The following is a 26,344-nucleotide window of genomic DNA, read 5'->3' on the forward strand; positions in this document are numbered from 1 at the left end:
CAATATTTAAGAAATATTCTGTCTTTCTGCTTTTGTTCTAGCAAAGTAGATAACTTCACACTGATTCACAATATATTCTGTCTGTTATGTTCTATCCCATTCACTTAGCCTGTCCAAGTCCACTTGAAAGCCTTTGTGCATCATCCTCACAACTTGCATTCCCATTCTGGTGTTTGTGAATGAACCTCCAGTAATTTTTAAAATAATCTTTATTGTCACAATTAGGCTTACATTAACACTGCAATGAGGTTACTGTGAAAAGCCCCTAGTCACCACATTCCGGCACCTGTTCGGGTACACTGAGGGAGAATTCCGAATGTTCAATTCACCTAACAGCAAGTCTTTCGGACTTGTGGAAGGAAACAGGAGTGCCCGGAGGAAACCCACGCAGACACGGGGAGAATGTGCAGACTCCACACAGACAGTGACCCAAGCCAGGAATCGAACCTGGGATCCTGGTGCTGTGAAGCAACAGTGCTAACCACTGTGTTACAGTCCAGACCGCCATCACTTTAGTTTTGCTATTTTTTGTTGTTGCTGGCACAAGATTGTCTTGTGCCCTAACTATTCTAAATGTCATAGCTTTACCAAAAGCAGCGAATAACTGGAACATATTGGTGAGGCGACGGCATAGTGGTTTTGTCATTGGGCTAGTAATCCAGAGACCCAGGATAATGGTCTGGAGACCTGGGTTTGAATCCCACAGCAAGTAGTGGAATTTAAACTCATGAAAATGGGCAGCACGGTAGCACAGTGGTTAGCACAGTTGCTTCACAGCTCCAGAATTCCCGGCTTGGGTTAACTGTCTGTGGAGTCTGTACGTTCTCCTCGTGTCTGCGTGGGTTTCCTCCGTTTTCCCCTCACAGTCCAAAGATGTGCAGGTTAGGTGGATTATTCAAAAAATTTGGGTGGGGTTACTGGTTAAGTGGGTAGGGTGCTCTTTCCAAGGGCCGGTGCAGACTCAATGGGCCAAATAGCCTCCTTCTGCACTGTAAATTCTATGATTCTGTGGCCAATCCACCTAACCAGCACATCTTTGGGTTGTGGGAGTGAAACCCACGCAAACATGGGGAGAATGTGCAAACTCCACACGGACAGTGACCCAGAGCCGGGATTCGAACCCTGGTCCCCAGTGCCGCAGTCCCAGTTAATGTGTGATAGGAGTAGTCTATAGGCCACCAAATAGTAACAATACGGTGGGGCAGGCAATAAACAAAGAAATAACTGATGCATGTAGAAATGGTACAGCAGTTATCATGGGGGATTTTAATCTACATGTCGATTGGTTTAACCAGGTCGGTCAAGGCAGTCTTGAGGAAGAATGTATCCGCGATAGTTTCCTGGAACAGTATGTAATGGAACCTACAAGGGAAGAAGCGGTCCTAGATCTGGGTCTGTGTAATGAGACAGGATTGATTAATGATCTCATAGTTAGGGATCCTCTCGGAAGGAGAGATCACAATATGGTGGAATTTAAAATACAGATGGAGGGTGAGAAGGTAAAATCATAGATTATAGAATTTACAGTGCAGAAGGAGGCCATTCGGCCCATCGAGTCTGCACCATCCCATGGAAAGAGCACCCTACTTAAACCCATGCCTCCACTCTATCCCCGTAACCCCACCTAACCTTTTGGCTCAAGACACCAGTGTGACGTACCATGACAAAGATAAAGTTGACATATTCCCAGATGACCATAGGCTGCTTTCCCTTTTTTGAGGGGGGGAAGCTGACTGGTGGTGATTAACCTGTGGATCACCACACCTCAGGTGAGGGGCAGGGTTCAGAAGGCATGAATAACCTCAGCCGGTTGGGGAATTGAACCCGCGCTGCAGGCCTTGCTCTGCATCATAAGGGCCGGGTTAGCTCAGTTGGCTAGATAGTTGGCTTGTGATGCAGAGCAAGGCCAACAGCGCAGGTTCAATTCCTGCACGGGCTGAGGTCCTGCCTTCTCAGCCTTGCCCCTCGCTTGAGGTGTGGTGATCCTCAGGTTAAATCACCACCTGTCAGCTCTCCCCCCTTAAAGGGGAAAAGCAGCCTATGGTCACCTGGGACTTTGGTGAATTCTACTTACCTTACACCAGAGTGTGGTAAATCTATGGTAAGTATCTGGGTAAGTTGCGCTTTCCAGCCCAAGTCTCCAACACAGACCAGTGAAGAGACATTCATGAAGGTTCTGGGCAGTGGAAATCATACCATTGAAGGTTTAAACTTCATGGACAATAACACTTTTGTAGGCATCGGGACTTCCAGTGGGTCCAAAAGCACAAGAGCAGTGTATGCCTCAACATTTTTGGAGCAGCACGGTAGCACATCTGGAGCTGGTTCGATTCCCGGCTTGGGTCACTGTCTGTGCTGAGTCTGCACGCTCTCCCCATGTGTGCGTGGGTTTCCTCCGGGTGCTCCGGTTTCCTCCCACAGTCCAAAGATGTGCAGGTTAGGTGGATTGGCCATGATAAATCGCCCTTAGTGTCCAAAAAAAGATTAGGTGGAGTTACGGGGATGGGGGGAGGTGCGGGCTTAAGTGGGGTGCTTTTTCTAAGGGCCGTGCAGACTCGATGGGCCAAATGTCCTCCTGCACTGTAAATTCTATGATTTGAATACAGCTGTCTAGCCAAGTGAGCTAAACCAGCAAGAAATTTAATTATGCAAAGCGTGGACTGAATATGCAGCTCTTCATGTGACCATACTTGTTAGGAACTGTGCTCATTGTATAAGTTATCGGGGAGTGAGTAGGAATTCTACCAGAAGCAAATTAAAATGTGAGTGTAACTTTGACATATTAGCCAAAAAAACTTAGAACATTGGCTGGGTAGCGGAGTGTGCAACAGCCCGAAGGGGTTGAGATGCAATAAGCATGAGAAAGCAGTAATGAAGTGTTGGTGTTACTGGGGCAGCCATTCAGGTATCACTCGAAAGGCTGGGGAATTGCTTTGTTTATCAGTTCAGTTGGAGCTGTAAAAATAAGTCATTTGCCTGAGCCAGCTGCATGTAATTTCCAGTCACTGGAATGGGTGGTTCCTGTCCTGTTTCACTGGTGCACGCTTTTTGTCATTTTATTCTTTATGTTTAGTTTAGAAACGTTGCCCATTTTTCAAAAAATGAGTCAGCGGGAAAGACAAGTGACTAATTCTTGGGTGCTGCTTACACATGTCCACAGCATAATTTGATCAGAGTTCTTATTGGTTAGAGGTTTCAACTGGCCTTCAAAGAAGGCCTGCACTGGCATTAAACGCAATCTTCTGCTGCAAAAGACATGCTGGACTTCAGTCGGAGGCTGGCGTTTAATGGACTGCTCTGCTTTAGAGCTGTATTTTATCACTTCTTCTCCCCCCCCCCCCCCCCCCCCCCCCCCCCCTGTTGTAAATGATGTCTTTGTAGAGTTACTTGGGTGTTGGCCTCAACTACTTTTTATGGAAACGAATCATTGAAGATAATGCAGTGTTCCTCCCCTCCCTGGTGGAAAGTATGTGCTGCAGTATTTAATCTGCTGATTGCAATGCACGCATCCCCAGAGTGAGTCACTGGGGTTTGTGATTCAGATTTCTTCCTGGTTGCAAAACACCAAGATTATTCAGCTCCTTCTCAATATGTAACTTATAAGCAAATTCTTGAAAAGTTTTTTTTTTTTTGCCCTGATTTCTCTCTCTCTCTCTCTCTCTCTCTCTCTCTCTCTCTCTCTCTTCCCCCCCCCCCCCCCCACCACCATTGTTGATCTCTTCCCTTCGCTGAAGAGGTTTGATCCTTGATGGACCACCGATTTGTGGTATTTGTACAGCACCTTAACAAGCCCTCTGGCTATCCCAAAGAATGGCTACTGTTAAAGAGACAGTTGTCTCAGATAACATCATCTTAGTTTGTGTGTGAGCCAAAATGATGAATGTTGGTAAACTTTTGAATTAAACTCGGAATTGAACTTCACACGGATGATCCCAGGAATGGTAGGCCTAACATACGATGAACGTCTGAGGATCCTGGGATTATATTCATTGGAGTTTAGGAGGTTGAGGGGCGATCTAATAGAAACTTACAAGATAATCAATGGCTTAGATAGGGTGGACGTAGGGAAGTTGTTTCCATTAGCAGGGGAGACTAGGACCCGGGGGCACAGCCTTAGAATAAAAGGGAGTCACTTTAGAACAGAGATGAGGAGAAATTTCTTCAGCCAGAGAGTGGTGGGTCTGTGGAACTCATTGCCACAGAGGGCGGTGGAGGCCGGCACGTTGAGCGTCTTTAAGACAGAAGTTGATAAATTCTTGATTTCTCAAGGAATTAAGGGCTATGGAGAGAGAGCGGGTAAATGGAGTTGAAATCAGCCATGATTGAATGGTGGAGTGGACTCGATGGGCCTTACTTCCGCTCCTATGTCTTATGGTCTAAACTATTGTGCATGTGATTTTTCATCTTGTTGGCAATCAGGACCAGGAACTTTAGCTTTTGCTTTGCACCTTTCCCAAGCTAAGGTGCTGAGACCCATTGCATTGCGCTTGATTACCTGTTCTTGGCTTGGGGAGATTGCCCAAAATTCTATTTATTGCTTGTCTCCCTAATTTGGGGGAGGCAGTGTGGTATTGTCACTGGACTAGCTATCCAGGGACACAAAGTCGTCCTTTAGGAACCTGGGTTAGAATCCCACCACTGCAGATGATGACATTTGAATTTAAAAATCAAAATCTGGAATTAGACCATAAGATTCTAATTCTACCATGGGCAGCACGGTAGCACAGTAGTTATCATTGTGGCTTCACAGCGCCAGGGTCCCTGCTGGTCACCGTCTGTGCGGAGTCTGCATGGGTTTCCTCCGGGTGCTCCGGTTTCTTCGCACACTCGAAAGACGTGCAGGTTAGGTGGATTGGCCATGCTAAATTGCCCTTAGTGTCCCAAAACGTTAGGAGGGGTTATTGGGTTAAGGGGATAGAGTTGAAGTGAGGGCTTAAGTGGGTCGGTGCAGACTTGATGGGCCGAATGGCCTCCTGCACTGTATGTTCTGTGTTCTAAGATGTAGGAGCAGCATCTACCTTGGCAAGCCCATGAGAATCCCATATGTCTCAATAAGGTCGCCTCTCATTCTTCTGACGTTCAATGGGTATAGGCCCAACCATCTTAACTTCTCCCCATAAAAAAATCCCTCCAAACCCAGGATCAACTCTTCACGATGATGATTGTCGTAAAGACTCATCTGGTTCACTAATGTCCTTAAGGAAGGAAATTCTGCCATCCTTACCTGGACTAGCCTACATGTGACTCCAGATCCACAGCAATGTGGTTGAGTCTTAAAATGCCCTCCGAAATGCACTCAGTTCAAGCGTAATTATTGAAGGGCAATAAATGCTGGCTTAGCCAGCGTCGTCCACATCCCATGAATGAATAGAACAGAAAAGTTTGAACCTGGCATCAAGTCAATGGAACCTGCAAGCATCCAGCAACAGGGATACTGTCAAACAGGATTGGTAGCCAATTACATAGAAGTATTCTGACAGACAATAAACCAGCAAGTTAAAAACACTGGCTTCCACTTTTAATTTAATTTTCAGATGGCAAAAATAAATGGATTAAAATAGAAGCTAAAATATCAAAAACTTTGAAAACAGATTTAAAAAGATGGAAACATGTGGTGAATTTCTTTACCATTGCAGAGAAAGTTGATTTTTTACATTTGATAAATATAAAATTAGTTCTTCAGAGAGAGTGAGGGTGTTTGGCACTAATTATACACTTGGTACACTGTTAAAAAACCCAGTTCTGTCTCATTCAAGGCTTTTTATACGGAGTTTTATATGGATGTATGAAAATTGGCAGCAACTTCTGGATTTATTCTAGAATCCTGAGTTATTCTGGACATGTGTGAATTCCCAAAGCTGCTATCCGTTTCAGTCGAATATTGAATGCCCATGGTTTTGTTGTCATTGCCACTGCAAAATTTGGCCATGTGTAGAGCTAAAATCACCTGTAGTCCAGACCAGATTTGGCTGGAGGGCAGCGTGAATTGATTCCCATCCCTCAATGACTTGGGGGTTGTTTTTTAAGTGACAGTGCAGGAACCTGCATGTCTCACAATATTTGAGTTTGGTTTATTTATTGTCACGTGTACCGAGGTACAAGTCAAAAGTATTGCTCTGCGTACAGTCCAGACAGATTGTTCCATGCGTGAAAAACAGAGGACATACGCTAAATTCACAATGTAAATACATAGACATTGGGTGAAGCATACAGAGTGTAGTACTACTGTTATGGGTCAGGCTTTAGAGAATCCCAAAGTGTATCATGGAGTTCACCTGACCCACAACGTTTAATAGATTGTGGTATGGGGAGCACACGGCTCACTCTACAGGTGTGGCACAGCAGAAAATGGACCAGTGGTTTTTAAAACAAAACAATGTTTATTCTATGAACTCAAGTTAACCTTTCTAAAACAAAGTGAACATCTTAGCAACCAGTAAATCAAATACACCCTCCAAAGAATACAACACTAAATAACCTGTATGCTATCCTTTTTACCATCCAAAAGACTTAACAAACCTTCAAACAGGAGCACGTTAGGGTTTACATTCAAGACTGAAAACATTTATACCTCTTCTGAATTCACCCAAATGATTGAGATAGTCCTTCATGGTAGAGATCAACAGCAGTGCAGCTCACAGACACCCAAGCTTTCTCAAACTGAAACTAAAAAAGAAGTGGAACTCAGCTCCACCCACACTCTGACATCACTCCAGTAACATGAGCAGCTCCATTACTTAAAGGTACATTTCTTAAACACTCATTTCTTAAAGGGTACTCTCACATGACACGACTCAGTAGAGAAAATGCGTGGAGAGATCAGTTCAGTCCATAAGAGGGTCATTCAGGAGTCTGGTAACAGCGGGGAAGAAGCTGTTTTTCAATCTGTTAGTACATGTTCTCATACTTTTGTATCTCCTGCCCAGCGGAAGAGAGAATAACCCGAGTGGGAATGGTCTTTGATTATGCTGCCCGCTTTCCCTAGGCAGCGGGAGGTGTAGACCGAGTCACTGGATGGGAGGCGGGTTCGCGTGATAGACTGGGCTGTGTTCACGACTCTGTCGTTTCTTACGGTCTTGGGCTGAGCCGTTGGCGTACCAGGCTGTGATGCAGCCCGATAGGATGCTTTCTATGTTGCATCTGTAAAAATTGGTAAGAGTCAATGTGGACATGCTGAATTTCCTTAGATATAGACCAGATTTGCCAGAATTCAGTTCCACTGTGATGGTGGCATTCATGACTGAGGGGGAAGAATGGGTGTGATGCCAGTCAGTTAGCATAGCTACTATATCATTGTGCATATAATGCTGAGAGATGGACCAGGAGCTGTAACTGATTGTAGATTGAACCTGGCACTCGAGTCCTTCACCTGCACTATTTCCTGAGAGGCCGCCTGCCACCTCAGCTGATGCATTAACAGACGACAGACCTTCTCCCCATGCTCAAAAAGTCCCCCTCGTGCACCGCAGCTGGTGCACCGCCCTTCCCCCTTCCCTTGAAAGCAGCCCAAATTCCAACTGCAATTCCTTCCTGCTTGCCAACAACCCTGGCTTCGGGGCAATTGAGTATTGGCGATCCACCTCACGGATGGAATCCACCAACATCTGCCCCTCCACTCTTTCACTCTTCTCTTTATGTGCCCTATAAGACATTTACATAACATCTTTAACGTAATAAAACATAGACATGTGTAGGCTGTTCCATATATATACAACACCCTCGGTGTGAAGAACATCTTTCCTGTATATTCTCATTTTTTCTCATTTGAATCTCTGCTTTATTCTGGAAGTTGTGTTAATTTCTAGGATCCAGTTTCCTATAAGCATCACAAGGTTATCTCTGAAACACCTTTTTTCTAATGGAACATCTTTAGTTTTTCCTTGTAGCGTAGCTGTCCAAATCTCCTCATCAGTTTGGATTTATTTTTGCTCCGTCCAGACACACAATGTTGTGATTTGTGAATGTGGTTCTCCAGTTTGAAATATTGAGCATTCTAGGGTTCAAAGTATTGGTTTGTTCTTATTCTTGTAGTTTTCTCGCTGACCCTAAGGTGAAGCACATCTTTTCTATAATGTTGGAGATGTGATCCTCACTGTGCCAGTTTGTAACTGATTAGTGGTTATTTCATGGTGCACAATCGTACTTCAGAAAAATCTGTATTTCTGCATAGCCTTTTGCAACCATTGGACACTGCCAAGCTTTCCAGTCAATGAAGTACTTTTGAAGTGTAATTGAAAGTTTAATGTAGGCATTGCAGCAGTCGATTTGTGCATGGCAAGCTCCCAGAAACAGCAACGTGATAATAACTAGGCAATATAGATTTGGGACAATGATTGAGGGATATAACTATTAACTAAGACAATGAGGATAACTCCCCCTCCTCTATTTCGGAATATTACCATCACATATTTTACATTCACCTGAGCAGTCAAACAGCATCTCCATTGTATACTTCATTTGAAATGCAGCAACTCCAGCTGTGTGCAAATCCCTGCAGTGGGACTTGAACCCACAATCTTCTGACTTGAAGATGAGTGCAACATCCTGAGTTCTTTTGCCACCTGAGGCGTTACATTGTCCTTTTAAGGTCACAGTCTGATTGTTGAGCAAATGAAGGCTGAGTGCAGTTGGTCTGTTTCAGGCCAGAGGTCAAAAGCTTCCAACACTTAAGATTGCTTTTGTGTCTGTCATGGAGTTTGACATCTTGTGTGGTTAAATATATTAATGTTTTGATAAATGCATAAAAGCATAGCACTTAAAATTAAATTTGATAAACTCCTGAATTAACATAGAGAAGAGAGTTGGTTGGGTAAATGGGCCTTTCTCTTTCCTATATTGTAACTCATGCCACTTCTATAGATACTTAATATTTGTTGTTTCATTTCTGGTTGGTTGGTATCAGGGATGAATTCTCTTAAAGATGGTGATCATTATCCATGTATTCCGAGGTCCTGTTGAGCTTGGAGATTACTTCCATGCCTATTGCTAACCAGTTGCTCACCTGTACTATTCAAGGAATTCATTTCTTCTTTGAATTCGATTAAACAAGGAAAAGGATGTGCCGTGGAGCCTCTTGGTGACAGAGCATGTCTTTGGACATCCATTAAGGATGAGAATTCTCTGCGACTGGCAAGAGCTGTATTTCTTTCTATTTAAGAGTTAACCGTGGCAGGGTTTTACATCAAATATGTATATCCTGATTCTGTTTTAAGTTGTCACTGAGATTCATATTGGAAATTGAGCCGTAAATAAGAATGTTAATAAATCATAAAATGCAGCACAGGAGGAGACCATTCAGCCCATTGCGCATGTGCAAACACTGGTAAAGCAACTTAATGCCACTCTGCTGCTCTTTCTCACAACCATATCATTATTTTGTCTTGTAATTGTCCAGTTGTCTTTTGAATCCGCTTTCACCACCCTTTTGGAAAATGCAATTTGTAATAAGAACTAGGAGCAGGAGTAGGCCATCTGGCCCCTCGAGCCTGTTCCGCCATTCAATGAGATCATGGCTGATCTTTTGTGGACTCGGCTCCACTTTCCGGCCCGAACACCTTTACCCTTAATCCCTTTATTCTTCAAAAAACGATCTATCTTTATCTTAAAAACATTTAATGAAGGAGCCTCAACTGCTTCACTGGGCAAGGAATTCCATAGATTCGCAACCCTTTGGGTGAAGAAGTTCCTCCTAAGCTCAGTCCTAAATCTACTTCCCCTTATTTTGAGGCTATGCCCCCTAGTTCTGCTTTCACCCGCCAGTGGAAACAACCTGCCCGCATCTATCCTATCTATTCCCTTCATAATTTTATATGTTACTATATGGCAGCACGGTAGCATTGTGGATAGCACAATTGCTTACAGCTCCAGGGTCCCAGGTTCGATTCCGGCTTGGGTCACTGTCTGTGCGGAGTCTGCACATCCTCCCCGTGTGTACGTGGGTTTCCTCCGGGTGCTCCGGTTTCCTCCCACAGTCCAAAGATGTGCAGATTAGGTGGATTGGCCATGATAAATTGCCCTTAGTGTCCAAAATTGTCCTTAGTGTTGGGTGGATTTACTGTGTTATGGCGATAAGGTGGAGATGTTGACATTGGGTAGGGTGCTCTTTCCAGGAGCCGGTGCAGACTCGATGGGCCGAATGGCCACCTCCTGCACTGTAAATTCTATGATGATAAAAAAGATCCCCCCGCATCCTTCTAAATTCCAACAAGTACAGTCCCAGTCTACTCAACCTCTCATTAAAATCCAACCCCCTCAACTCTGGGATTAACCGAGTGAATCTCCTCTGCACACCCTCCAGAGCCAGTAATGGAAGTAGATTGGTGCTGGAAGTTAATTTTCGTTTGTGAATGGAAAAGTTTTATACCTAACTAATTCTAAGTTAGCTAATAATAAATTACCATCTATATTAAAAATCAACCGCCTGTCTCCTGTAGGTTGTGATTTGTCATTTCCTGGCAATAAACTCGTTTCCGGGGACCACTGTAAAATAATTCGAGAGAAAACAGGACAAGTGTGGCTAGAGGATACGAGGTAAGTCATGCATATATATTCTGGGTTGAGTGTTTTCTTTTTTTTAAAAAACTACTCTGCAAAAGAGTCACACAAATTTAAAGCGTTAACCTGTTTCTCTCTTCACAGATGCAGCCCGACCGACTTGGGTTTTTCCAGCATTTTCTGTTTTTAATTTCAGATTTTCAGCACCTGCAATATTTTGCTTTTAATCTGAAACTGAAGATTAGTTAGACTGTGGTGCTGCTGTTCTCTCTAGTTGTGTACATGTGAGAATGCTGGCTGTTTCTGGAATGGAGGGGCAGTGGATTCCAGCAAGCTGTCCTCTAACCTTTGGGACGTGCATTCAAATCCTGCCTTTGGTGTTAAACAAAATAAATAAGAGCAGGAGTAGGCCATTTAGCCCTTGGAGCCATATTATTATTATTATTAATAATAATATTAGTGGTGTACCACAAGGATCAGTTTTGGGGCCACTGCTGTTTGTCATTTTTATAAATGACCTGGAGGAGGGCGTAGAAGGATGGGTGAGTAAATTTGCAGATGACACTAAAGTCGGTGGAGTTGTGGACAGTGCGGAAGGAGGTTACAAGTTACAGAGGGACATAGATAAGCTGCAGTGCTGGGCTGAGAGGTGGCAAATGGAGTTTAATGCAGAAAAGTGTGAGGTGATTCATTTTGGAAGGAATAACAGGAAGACAGAGTACTGGGCTAATGGTAAGATTCTTGGCAGTGTGGATGAACAGAGAGATCTCGGTGTCCATGGACATAGATCCCTGAAAGTTGCCACCCAGGTTGAGAGGGTTGTTAAGAAGGCGTACGGTGTGTTAGCTTTTATTGGTCGAGGGATTGAGTTTTGGAGCCATGAGGTCATGTTGCAGCTGTACAAAACTCTGGTGCGGCCGCATTTGGAGTATTGCATGCAATTCTGGTCGCCGCATTATAGGAAGGATGTGGAAGCATTGGAAAGGGTGCAGAGGAGATTTACTAGAATGTTGCCTGGTATGGAGGGAAGATCTTATGAGGAAAGGCTGAGAGACTTGAGGCTGTTTTCATTAGAGAGAAGAAGGTTAAGAGGCGACTTAATTGAGGCATACAAGATGATCAGAGGATTGGATAGGGTGGACAGTGAGAGCCTTTTTCCTCGGATGGTGATGTCTAGCACGAGGGGACATAGCTTTAAATTGAGGGGAGATAGATATAAGACAGATGTCAGAGGTAGGTTCTTTACTCAGAGAGTAGTAAGGGCGTGGAATGCCCTGCCTGCAACATTAGTGGACTCGCCAACACTAAAGGCATTCAAATGGTCATTGGGTAGACATATGGACGATAAGGGAATAGTGTAGATGGGCTTTAGAGTGGTTTCACAGGTCGGCACAACATCGAGGGCCGATGGGCCTGTACTACGCTGTTATGTTCTATGTTCTAATATTGTCACAAGGAGGCTTACATTAACACTGCAATGACGCTGCTGTGAAAATCTCCTAGTCGCCACACTCCGGCGCCTGTTCGGGTACACAGCGGGAGAATTCAGAATGTCCAATTCACCTAAAAAGCACACCTTTCGATACATGTGGGAGGAAACCGGAGCACCCGTAGGAAACCCACGCAGCCATGGGGAGAACGTGCAGACTCCGCACAGACTAGCCGGGAAGTGAACCTGGGACCCTGGCTCTGTGAAGCAACAGTGCTAACCACTGTGTTACTGTGCCGCCCCTTCTACTTCAAACACCATTTTCCTGCACTATCCCTGAATATCTCCCCCCCCCCCCCCCCCCAAAGTCTATTTAACCTTTCCTCCATTGGCCAATCCCTTCATCCCAGGAATTAGTTTGGTGAACCTTTGTTGCACTCACTCCATGGAGAGATAAGGCAAGTATATCTTTCTTTAGGTAACGAGATGAAATCTTGAGATGAAATTTTCACCTTCCAGGGTTCCTGCTGAAGGGAATCCTATTCTTATTGCCAATAAACCAAACTGTCAGCAATTTGACATGAAAGTGGCAATCTTACTCCAAGACAGAAAGGGTGGCTTGAGTGGAAGATAGAAAAAATATATTTTAATGGATTTGTAGGTTCTGCACTGCGCTTGGGGTTAAGGTTCATCCCGAGTGTCAAGGGAGCTTTACTGTACTTTTGTTTTATAAATTTAGAGTACCCAATTCATTTTTTCCAATTAAGGGCCAATTTAGCGTGTTCAATCCACCTACCTTGCACATCTTTAGGCTGTGGGGGTGAAACCCACGCAAACACGGAAGAATGTGCAAACTCTACACGGACAGTGACCCAGAGCCGGGATCGAACCTGGGACCACGTCGCCGTGAGACTGCAGTGCTAACCACTGCGCCACCGTGCTGCCCGCTTTACTATACTTTTGGTGATACTTAATTTTTATAAGGTAGCCTAGTGGTATTGATATTGGATAAACGGTCCAGATGTTGTGAACTCAAACACTTCCAAATTGGAAAAAATACACAAATTTAAGATGCAAAATATTAGAGCAAAAAGTCTGAAGCACGATTTTTGAGTGAGATGATGTGATTTATAGGTTAGATTATTTTTGGGGCCTGGCAGTAGTGGTGTTAAATGTGGTATTGGGTTTTGAGTGACTCTAAAGGTCACTTATAATTTAAAATACTAATGTGAAAATGTTGAAGCTGAAACCCCTGATTTAGCTGTAACCCAATTAACTCAAAGTCTAGCCAATGGTGGAAAGACTGGGAAGGGGTGGGGAGGTAAACAATTTGTGTGGTTTATTGTCTGAGACACAACAACAGGTCAATGCTGAATCTGAAAGGTTGGCCTGTGACTCCTTAAAGCAGCTTAAACACCTTGACTAACTTTGCTGTTTAAAGTAGATTTTATCCTGCGGATTTTTCTTTGTTGCAATTGTTCTGTGTTGCCAGCAGATGCCAGCAAAATGCATTAAAAGTCCAGTTGAAGCTCATGACAAAAGTAGATATTTGCCGGGTTGAAACCTCTCGCTGTTATGTGCATGTGCTGTTTTCCGACAATTAGAGATGCAGATGTTTGAGAGCGGAGAAGTCCAATTCTGAACTTTTTAAACCAAGTCCACGTTAATTTCAAAGCGTTCGGTGGACCCTCGCTGAGTACCTCCTAAATTACACTGACACCAGCTGGATTTGCACTTTGTATGGTATCAAATCCAACAATTACAAAGTTCCCTTCTTCCATTTGGTTTGCTTTGCATTGTAAATTGCTAAACTTGCAGAACCCTGGGCGGGTTAAATCCTGGGAGACTGGAATCAATATGTGGCTTTTTCCAGGGTTGGATCTACAATTAAACAATTCAAAGTTGCGCTTCAGTCACCAGTTGCAACTTTTCCCTGAGGCATTAATACCTTTGTGTGGCCAGGAGGTTTTTTACAGACCATTGTTAGTGAAACAACATCAGTGTGTGCAGGCTGTGTGTGAGCAACGCTGCTGTGGCCTAATAGACACGGGTGTCCTGGCACGTCCGATGCTGTCGGAGGCACAAGCTGACTCTGGTGGCACCTTGTTTTACTTTGCATTTGACTTTGGCCACCAGAATTTGTGGTTTGTGGGTATGCTGTCACCATAATGTCAACTCGCTCATTATATTGCTTAAACAAGTGTGTTTTAAACCTGGGCATGGTATGATTCCCAATTAATGTTGAACGGCATGCGTTTTGACGATTTGACATTACAAGTGTAGGCTTTATGTGCCTCCTCCACCAAGAAACTGGAAAGCAGCCTGACATGTTCTTCTGTCACTTTATGCTTTCAGTACCAACGGAACAGTGATCAACAAATCCAAAGTAGTGAAGAAACAGACTTACCCGTTGCAGAATGGAGATGCCATTTATGTTGTCTACAGGAAGAATGAGCCAGATCAGAGTAAGGATAGCATGATTAAATGTACTAATTGTGATTTGAAATGTCCCATTTCTGATATTTGTCTGGACATGATCGCGTTGCGAGCTGCTATGCAGTCTCCGTGAGAAATCAGCTGTATTTGGCAGTTAGTTCTTGGCTTGTTCTCGTACACTGCTAAGTAAGATTTGTTACTAAATTATCAGGCTGCTTATCCAACATCCAGAACGGAATGAACAAAAACTTCCTTTAATTAAAGATTATTTTTGTTCCCCACTCCAACCTCCATCCCCAGCTACTGACTCCAACCCTCTCCCTGAGTCTAAATCAGGCAGTTCACAACATTGCTGTCATATTTGTACTTGAGGTAAGCTTCCAACTACCTATCAGTGCTATCACTGATACCATCTGTTCTCACCTCTAAAATTGACCAACTCTGCCCCTGCATCAACTCATCTGTTGCCAAAGCCCTCATTCATGCCTTTATGACTAGTCCAACACATTCCTGGTTGGTCTACCACATCTGCCTGTGTCTTAATTTGAGCCAAGTCCTCTTTCACGTACCATCTCTCTGTTCACTTACCAACATTGCTTCCTGGTCAAGCACAGAGTTGTTTTTAAAATTCTCATCCTTGTTAACAAATGGCATTTCCCTCCCAATCTCTGTAGTCTCCTCCAGCCCAAAACCATCAAACCATCCCAGATATCTGCGTCCTTACAGTGCGGAAGGAGGCCATTAGCCCATCGAGTCTGCACTGACCATTCAAAAGATTGCCCAATCCCTGTAATCCCACCTAACCTTTTGGACACTGAGGGGCAATTTAGCACAGCCAATCCACCTAACCTGCCATCTTTGGACTGTGGGAGGAAACTGGAACACCTGGTGGAAACCCACGCAGATATGGGAAGTATGTGCAAACTCCACACAGACAGTTACCCAAGTCCGGAATTGAACCCGAGTCCCTCACGCTGTACGGCAGCAGTGCTAACCTCTGCTGCCATGCCGTCCTACGTAGCTGTTTACTGGAACTGTTTACAGTTTACAGCTTTGTGCATCAACGATTTTCATCACTCCCAACATTGGCAGATACCTAGTTACCTAGGTCTTAAGCTCTAGAATGTCCTCCTTAAACCTCTCTGCCTCGCTTTAAGACATTTCTTTGACCAAGCTTTTTTTTAAAAAGACTATTCTAATGCCTCTTTATGTGGCCTTGGAAGGGTGGCACGGTGGTGCAGTGGTTGGCACTGCTGCCTATGGCGCTGAGGTCCCAGGTTCGATCCCGGCCCCGGGTCACTGTCCATGTGGAGTTTGCACATTCTCCCCGTGTCTGCGTGGGTTTCGCCCCCACAATGCAAAGATGTGCAGGTTAGGTGGATTGACCACGCTAAATTACCCCTTAATTGGAAAAAAATAATTGGGCACTCTAAATCTTTGTTTTTAAATGTGACCTTGGTGTCAGATTTTATTTTATAAAGCTCCTGTGAAGCACCTGGGGATGTTTTATTATGTTAAAAGTGCACTATAAATACAATTTGTTGTGCCAAGCACCTTATTCTCCATTGATCCTGATCAGTGTTCAGCCTCTGTCTCTTTGTGCATGTTCCTGAAAATGCACCAGGGTTTGTACTCCAGTAAGGAGCTAATGCCTTCAGAAGGAGCAGAAACTGGAAAGAACTTCTGAAGCGTGATTAGATATTGGATTGTACAGTGTGGATAATCACACAGCCTGGATAAGCTTCTTGTGAATTGCAGATAGTAAATTTTGCTACAAAAATCATAATGATTTTATTCTACACTAAGGTGACCATTGAGAAAAGGGATTATATTTCAGCATAATGACTTGCATTGGTAAATTCCCCAATAACCTATATTCCCTTCTAAAGCAGAGTTATACAGATGCCTGTCAACCCTTGGGTTCAAATAGCTCCTTGTGTAATTGTAGACTCAAGTGTAAGCAGGTCATTTAATTTTGAGGAAAAATTGTAGCTGAGCTTCGCTTTATTGGCACCTGCAGTACATATACTGCGCACACGTAGCAATTAGGAATGAGCTATTTTACTGAATCATTTCCCCCCATATCACCCTTACTAATTCAACACCCCCTACATCAGCCAGGAGAAGGTTCCTGAAGCATATTACACCCTCATCAGTCAGATCTTTTACAGCTAAACATTTTTGTACCGTTTCCCCTGGTTAGTGGCATGCGGTAATTTTCAGCAAAAAGTAGATTTTTTTTCCCCCCATCATATTCTTTCTTATTTTATCTTTTTAGACGTTGCCTATTTGTACAAAGCACTGAATTCTGAAGAGGAAAACCTGGATGACCCATTGGGTAATTAAGAATTGTTTCCGATTAGATTTTCATGGTAGTTCACGTGAACAGTTTCTGCTCCTACCCAAACGGTGAAGGAAAATGTAAACAGATGCAATGTAAAAAAAAAAAAAAGGTGCCCCAGTCCCAGAGGACCCTAGGCTGCTCTCCCCTTCGACAGCTGACTGGTGGTGATTTAATCTGAGGGTCACCACACCTCAGGCGAAGGGCAAGGGTTGAGAAGGCGGGGCCTCCATGAATAACCTCAGCCGGTACAGGAATGGAGTCAAATGGTCTGTTACTGTGCTATAAATTCAGTGAGACGTGAACCCACCCGAGTGCTGCAGTATTGCTTAAAATGAACACAACTTGAGAAACCTGAGCTGTTTTTATTAGGACACAGAGTTAAGAATGAAATGAATTGAAATGAAAATCGCTTATTGTCACAAGTAGGCTTCAAATGAAGTTACTGTGAAAAGCCCCTAGCTGCCACATTCCGGCGCCTGTTCGGGGAGGCTGTTACGGGAATCGAACCGTGCTGCTGGCCTGCTTTGGTCTGCTTTCAAAGCCAGCGATTTAGCCCTGTGCTAAACAGCCCTGAAAAGATCTAATAATGATTGAGCTTGATGAAAGTAAATTGTGGAAAACTATTTATGTTGGCTAATGAACAACTAAAGGGCGTGAATTTTAAGATATTCACCAAAGAAACTTGAAAGATTTGTGATTACTTTTTCCACAGAGTTGGTCGGACATTGAATGCAGAGTCAAGATCAGAATCCATAATGGCTTGTAACGGACAAGTGGATAAATATTTGAGAAATTAAGAAATGAAGAGTAGGGGGAAAAGGCTAAGAATTGGACTGGTGGGCAGCACAGATGTGATGGGCTGAATGGCACTTTCCGTGCTGTAGCTGTCTAGATTTTTCTTCCTATTTTGTTCATATCACAGGTTATGAAATTGTACACAATTGGTACTCCATAAACTAGAAGGCTTTGTAATAAGGGATAAATTGACTTATAATGTCAGTATGAAAATGGCTTATCATTTACCTACCAATTGTTTTCATGCACAGGATCCTCTTGCAGTATGGTTGAGCAGATTATTAAAGAAACCTCGAGTTTGGAAAGCAGCTCCGACCAAACAGCAGTCGCCTCTCCATTTTGTTCAAAACAAGTTGAACATCCTTCCCGAGAGGAACCACAGCCATGCACGTCGTACTACGATCCGTTCTGTACCTCTGGAGCAATCTCCGACATTGTTCATCCTACTGCTTCCACCATGGAGTCATGCACTTCCTCAACAGGACTCATGCCCACCACTGCTGGACCTTCAGTGCTTGCACGTGGACCTAGTTGCTTGGCAACATTTTGGACTTCATGTCCAAAGCCAACTAGTCCTGCTATATCACCTTCAAGGACTCCGGTGAATATAGAAAGCACACCAGGACCTGAAACCCCAAAGTCATCTGTTTCAGATGTCTTGGCCAAAGAGGACCTAGAACCAACCAAAAAGAAACTGAAAATGGGCAAGTGTTGACCTTGCATGTTTATTTAATAAGGATTTGGATTCGATTTGCAGGGTTGACTAATTAAACACTCTTCTCTCCATAACCCCTGTAGAATTTCAACCCCAAATTCTGTCTTTAAGAATATCTCCAAATCTTCATTGTCGGTATCTGGTCTGAGCTAGGGAGGGGGAATATCAGACGGAGTTTCAGTGATTGCTCTCCAGTTAACCCATGCATATTCGTGGCGATCAAGTTGAGTATTGTGATGCCGACCCCCAGAGCAGAACAGCCAACCAGCTCTGTGTAGAATTTAATGCAGAATGGACGGTGGGGAAGTAGAGGAGGGATACTGGAATTATATCCTACCTCTGCACAATTGCTCCGACAGAGGATAAAAAGAATTAAGAATAGCAAGGCGAGTAAATAATTGTCCCCAGGAGAAAATGAAGAGCAATCATTTTTTTAAAACTTGGAACAAACATATATTGGGCAGTAATAATACAGTTTAATGTTTCGCTCCTAATCATTTTTCTAATTGGTTAAAACCCAGAAATCCAGCACTAACACACATCCAGCACGAACACAATCATACAGCACTAACACACTCATCCAGCACGAACACACATCCAGCACGAACACAATCATACAGCACTAACACACTAATCCAGCACTAACACACTAATCCAGCACTAACACACTAATCCAGCACTAACACACTAATCCAGCACTAACACACTAATCCAGCACTAACACACTAATCCAGCACTAACACACTAATCCAGCACTAACACACTAATCCAGCACTAACACACTCATCCAGCACTAACACAATCATCCAGCACTAACACAATCATACAGCACTAACACAATCATACAGCACTAACACAATCATACAGCACTAACACAATCATACAGCACTAACACACTAATCCAGCACTAACACAATCATCCAGCACTAACACAATCCAGCACTAACACAATCATACAGCACTAACACAATCATACAGCACTAACACAATCATACAGCACTAACACAATCATACAGCACTAACACAATCATATAGCACTAACACACTCATCCAGCACTAACACAATCATACAGCACTAACTCACTCATACAGCACTAACACAATCATACAGCACTAACACAATCATACAGCACTAACACAATCATACAGCACTAACACAATCATACAGCACTAACACAATCATACAGCACTAACACAATCATACAGCACTAACACACTCATCCAGCACTAACACTCATCCAGCACTAACACAATCATACAGCACTAACACAATCATACAGCACGAACACACTCATCCAGCACGAACACACTCATCCAGCACGAACACACTCATCCAGCACGAACACACTCATCCAGCACTAACACAATCATACAGCACTAACACAATCATATAGCACGAACACACTCATCCAGCACTAGCACAATCATACAGCACTAACACACTAATCCAGCACTAACACACTCATCCAGCACGAACACACTCATCCAGCACTAACACAATCATACAGCACTAACTCACTCATCCAGCACTAACACACTCATCCAGCACTAACACTCATCCAGCACTAACACAATCATACAGCACTAACACAATCATACAGCACGAACACACTCATCCAGCACGAACACACTCATCCAGCACTAACACAATCATACAGCACTAACACACTCATCCAGCACTAACACTCATCCAGCACTAACACAATCATACAGCACTAACACAATCATACAGCACGAACACACTCATCCAGCACGAACACACTCATCCAGCACTAACACAATCATACAGCACTAACACACTCATCCAGCACTAACACTCATCCAGCACTAACACAATCATACAGCACTAACACAATCATACAGCACGAACACACTCATCCAGCACGAACACACTCATCCAGCACGAACACACTCATCCAGCACGAACACACTCATCCAGCACGAACACAATCATACAGCACTAACACACTCATCCAGCACTAACACAATCATACAGCACTAACACAATCATACAGCACTAACACAATCATACAGCACTAACACACTCATCCAGCACTAACACAATCCAGCACTAACTCACTCATCCAGCACTAACACAATCATACAGCACTAACACAATCATACAGCACTAACACAATCATACAGCACTAACACAATCATATAGCACTAACACACTCATCCAGCACTAACACAATCATCCAGCACTAACTCACTCATCCAGCACGAACACACTCATCCAGCACTAACACAATCATACAGCACTAACTCACTCATCCAGCACTAACACAATCATACAGCACTAACACTCATCCAGCACGAACACAATCATACAGCACTAACACTATCATACAGCACTAACTCACTCATCCAGCACTAACACACTCATCCAGCACTAACACAATCATACAGCACTAACACAATCATACAGCACTAACACAATCATACAGCACTAACACAATCATACAGCACTAACACTATCATACAGCACTAACACAATCATATAGCACTAACACACTAATCCAGCACTAACACAATCATCCAGCACTAACACAATCATACAGCACTAACACAATCATACAGCACTAACACAATCATACAGCACTAACACAATCATACAGCACTAACACAATCATACAGCACTAACACAATCATACAGCACTAACACAATCATATAGCACTAACACACTCATCCAGCACTAACACAATCATACAGCACTAACTCACTCATACAGCACTAACACAATCATACAGCACTAACACAATCATACAGCACTAACACAATCATACAGCACTAACACAATCATACAGCACTAACACAATCATACAGCACTAACACACTCATCCAGCACTAACACTCATCCAGCACTAACACAATCATACAGCACTAACACAATCATACAGCACGAACACACTCATCCAGCACGAACACACTCATCCAGCACGAACACACTCATCCAGCACGAACACACTCATCCAGCACGAACACACTCATCCAGCACTAACACAATCATACAGCACTAACACAATCATATAGCACTAACACACTCATCCAGCACGAACACACTCATCCAGCACTAGCACAATCATACAGCACTAACACACTAATCCAGCACTAACACACTCATCCAGCACGAACACACTCATCCAGCACTAACACAATCATACAGCACTAACTCACTCATCCAGCACTAACACACTCATCCAGCACTAACACTCATCCAGCACTAACACAATCATACAGCACTAACACAATCATACAGCACGAACACACTCATCCAGCACGAACACACTCATCCAGCACTAACACAATCATACAGCACTAACACACTCATCCAGCACTAACACTCATCCAGCACTAACACAATCATACAGCACTAACACAATCATACAGCACGAACACACTCATCCAGCACGAACACACTCATCCAGCACTAACACAATCATACAGCACTAACACACTCATCCAGCACTAACACTCATCCAGCACTAACACAATCATACAGCACTAACACAATCATACAGCACGAACACACTCATCCAGCACGAACACACTCATCCAGCACGAACACACTCATCCAGCACGAACACACTCATCCAGCACGAACACAATCATACAGCACTAACACACTCATCCAGCACTAACACAATCATACAGCACTAACACAATCATACAGCACTAACACAATCATACAGCACTAACACACTCATCCAGCACTAACACAATCCAGCACTAACTCACTCATCCAGCACTAACACAATCATACAGCACTAACACAATCATACAGCACTAACACAATCATACAGCACTAACACAATCATATAGCACTAACACACTCATCCAGCACTAACACAATCATCCAGCACTAACTCACTCATCCAGCACGAACACACTCATCCAGCACTAACACAATCATACAGCACTAACTCACTCATCCAGCACTAACACAATCATACAGCACTAACACTCATCCAGCACGAACACAATCATACAGCACTAACACTATCATACAGCACTAACTCACTCATCCAGCACTAACACACTCATCCAGCACTAACACAATCATACAGCACTAACACAATCATACAGCACTAACACAATCATACAGCACTAACACAATCCAGCACTAACTCACTCATCCAGCACTAACTCACTCATCCAGCACTAACACAATCATCCAGCACTAACACAATCATACAGCACTAACACAATCATACAGCACTAACACACTCATCCAGCACTAACACAATCATACAGCACTAACACAATCATACAGCACTAACACAATCATACAGCACTAACACACTCATCCAGCACTAACACAATCCAGCACTAACTCACTCATCCAGCACTAACACAATCATACAGCACTAACACAATCATACAGCACTAACACAATCATACAGCACTAACACAATCATATAGCACTAACACACTCATCCAGCACTAACACAATCATCCAGCACTAACTCACTCATCCAGCACGAACACACTCATCCAGCACTAACACAATCATACAGCACTAACTCACTCATCCAGCACTAACACAATCATACAGCACTAACACTCATCCAGCACGAACACAATCATACAGCACTAACACTATCATACAGCACTAACTCACTCATCCAGCACTAACACACTCATCCAGCACTAACACAATCATACAGCACTAACACAATCATACAGCACTAACACAATCATACAGCACTAACACAATCCAGCACTAACTCACTCATCCAGCACTAACTCACTCATCCAGCACTAACACAATCATCCAGCACTAACACAATCATACAGCACTAACACAATCATACAGCACTAACACAATCATCCAGCACTAACACAATCATATAGCACGAACACACTCATCCAGCACTAACACAATCATACAGCACGAACACAATCATACAGCACTAACTCACTCATCCAGCACTAACACTCATCCAGCACTAACACTCATCCAGCACTAACACAATCATACAGCACTAACTCACTCATCCAGCACTAACTCACTCATCCAGCACTAACACTCATCCAGCACTAACACAATCATACAGCACTAACTCACTCATCCAGCACTAACACACTCATCCAGCACTAACACTCATCCAGCACTAACACAATCATACAGCACTAACACAATCATATAGCACTAACTCACTCATCCAGCACTAACACTCATCCAGCACTAACACACTCATCCAGCACTAACTCACTCATCCAGCACTAACACTCATCCAGCACTAACACAATCATACAGCACTAACACAATCATACAGCACTAACACAATCATACAGCACTAACACAATCATACAGCACTAACACAATCATACAGCACTAACACAATCATACAGCACTAACACAATCATACAGCACTAACACAATCATACAGCACTAACACAATCATACAGCACTAACACACTCATCCAGCACTAACTCACTCATCCAGCACTAACACTCATCCAGCACTAACACAATCATACAGCACTAACTCACTCATCCAGCACTAACACTCATCCAGCACTAACACACTCATCCAGCACTAACTCACTCATCCAGCACTAACACACTCATCCAGCACTAACACTCATCCAGCACTAACACAATCATACAGCACTAACTCACTCATCCAGCACTAACACACTCATCCAGCACTAACACTCATCCAGCACTAACACAATCATACAGCACTAACACAATCATACAGCACGAACACACTCATCCAGCACGAACACACTCATCCAGCACGAACACACTCATCCAGCACGAACACACTCATCCAGCACGAACACACTCATCCAGCACTAACACAATCATACAGCACTAACACAATCCAGCACTAACACAATCCAGCACTAACTCACTCATCCTGCACTAACACAATCATACAGCACTAACACACTCATCCAGCACTAACACAATCCAGCACTAACACAATCATACAGCACTAACACAATCATACAGCACTAACACAATCATATAGCACTAACACTCATCCAGCACTAACACAATCATACAGCACTAACACACTCATCCAGCACTAACTCACTCATCCAGCACTAACACACTCATCCAGCACTAACACTCATCCAGCACTAACTCACTCATCCTGCACTAACACAATCATACAGCACTAACACACTCATCCAGCACTAACACAATCCAGCACTAACACAATCCAGCACTAACTCACTCATCCTGCACTAACACAATCATACAGCACTAACTCACTCATCCAGCACTAACACTCATCCAGCACTAACACACTCATCCAGCACTAACTCACTCATCCAGCACTAACACAATCATACAGCACTAACTCACTCATCCAGCACTAACACACTCATCCAGCACTAACACTCATCCAGCACTAACACAATCATACAGCACTAACACAATCATACAGCACGAACACACTCATCCAGCACGAACACACTCATCCAGCACGAACACACTCATCCAGCACGAACACACTCATCCAGCACGAACACACTCATCCAGCACGAACACACTCATCCAGCACTAACACAATCATACAGCACTAACACAATCCAGCACTAACACAATCCAGCACTAACTCACTCATCCTGCACTAACACAATCATACAGCACTAACACACTCATCCAGCACTAACACAATCCAGCACTAACACAATCATACAGCACTAACACAATCATACAGCACTAACACAATCATACAGCACTAACACAATCATATAGCACTAACACACTCATACAGCACTAACACAATCATCCAGCACTAACTCACTCATCCAGCACTAACACAATCATCCAGCACTAACTCACTCATCCAGCACTAACACACTCATCCAGCACGAACACACTCATCCAGCACTAACACAATCATACAGCACTAACACAATCCAGCACTAACACAATCCAGCACTAACTCACTCATCCTGCACTAACACAATCATACAGCACTAACACACTCATCCAGCACTAACACAATCCAGCACTAACACAATCATACAGCACTAACACACTCATCCAGCACTAACACACTCATCCAGCACTAACACAATCATACAGCACTAACACAATCATACAGCACTAACACAATCATACAGCACTAACACAATCATACAGCACTAACACACTCATCCAGCACTAACACAATCCAGCACTAACACAATCATACAGCACTAACACAATCATCCAGCACTAACACAATCATACAGCACTAACACAATCATCCAGCACTAACACAATCATCCAGCACTAACACAATCATACAGCACTAACACAATCATACAGCACTAACACAATCATACAGCACTAACACAATCATACAGCACTAACACAATCATACAGCACTAACTCACTCATCCAGCACTAACACAATCATACAGCACTAACACTCATCCAGCACTAACACAATCATCCAGCACTAACACACTCATCCAGCACTAACACACTCATCCAGCACTAACACAATCATCCAGCACTAACTCACTCATCCAGCACTAACACAATCATACAGCACTAACACAATCATACAGCACTAACACACTCATCCAGCACTAACACTCATCCAGCACTAACACTCATCCAGCACTAACACAATCATACAGCACTAACACACTCATCCAGCACTAACACACTCATACAGCACAAGGAGGCCATTTGCCCATTGTGCCTGTGCTAGACTACACGATTCAGATATTGCCTATTTGCACTATTGTTTTTAAATTCAACGGTTAGATTCTGTTTTTCTTTTGCCCAACTCAACAAAGAAGTTGAGTTTCAATATTTGCATCTGCTATTAAATAGATTTTTTAATACAAAATATTTTAATAGAGAATGATGGGATTCCAGATCCAGTGCTACTCAGTGAAGGTCAAAGTTCAACTGCCAGATCTGAGGATCAAGGGACCTCGGAAGGAAAGCAGCCAGACAAAATGGAGGAAACTCTCACCTGTATCATCTGTCAAGACTTGCTGCATGATTGTGTCAGGTACATTGAGATGTGAACGCTTTATAAATAGCCCTTTATGTAATACCATAAGACATAGGAGCAGAATTAGGCCACTCGGCCCATCGAGTCTGCTCCGCCATTCAATCATGGCTGATATTTTTCTCAGCCCCATTCTCCTGCTTTCTCCCCA

At 43.4% G+C, this 26,344-nt stretch overlaps 1 protein-coding gene across 1 annotated transcript in view; it reads left to right on the forward strand.

The window, feature by feature from the left end:
- The first annotated feature begins 8,936 nt into the window (after positions 1 to 8,936).
- The window catches only part of chfr (checkpoint with forkhead and ring finger domains, E3 ubiquitin protein ligase), a 44,272-nt gene continuing 26,864 nt past the window's right edge, over positions 8,937 to 26,344 (forward strand). The window contains exons 1-6 of the mRNA XM_072517332.1: positions 8,937 to 9,003; positions 10,434 to 10,530; positions 14,279 to 14,388; positions 16,638 to 16,697; positions 17,750 to 18,202; positions 26,037 to 26,193. Of these exons, the coding sequence (XP_072373433.1) occupies positions 8,937 to 9,003; positions 10,434 to 10,530; positions 14,279 to 14,388; positions 16,638 to 16,697; positions 17,750 to 18,202; positions 26,037 to 26,193 (944 nt within the window). The remainder of the gene's footprint in view (positions 9,004 to 10,433; positions 10,531 to 14,278; positions 14,389 to 16,637; positions 16,698 to 17,749; positions 18,203 to 26,036; positions 26,194 to 26,344) is intronic.

Source organism: Scyliorhinus torazame, chromosome 1 (genome assembly GCF_047496885.1).
Source record: "Scyliorhinus torazame isolate Kashiwa2021f chromosome 1, sScyTor2.1, whole genome shotgun sequence".
NCBI lineage: Eukaryota > Metazoa > Chordata > Chondrichthyes > Carcharhiniformes > Scyliorhinidae > Scyliorhinus > Scyliorhinus torazame.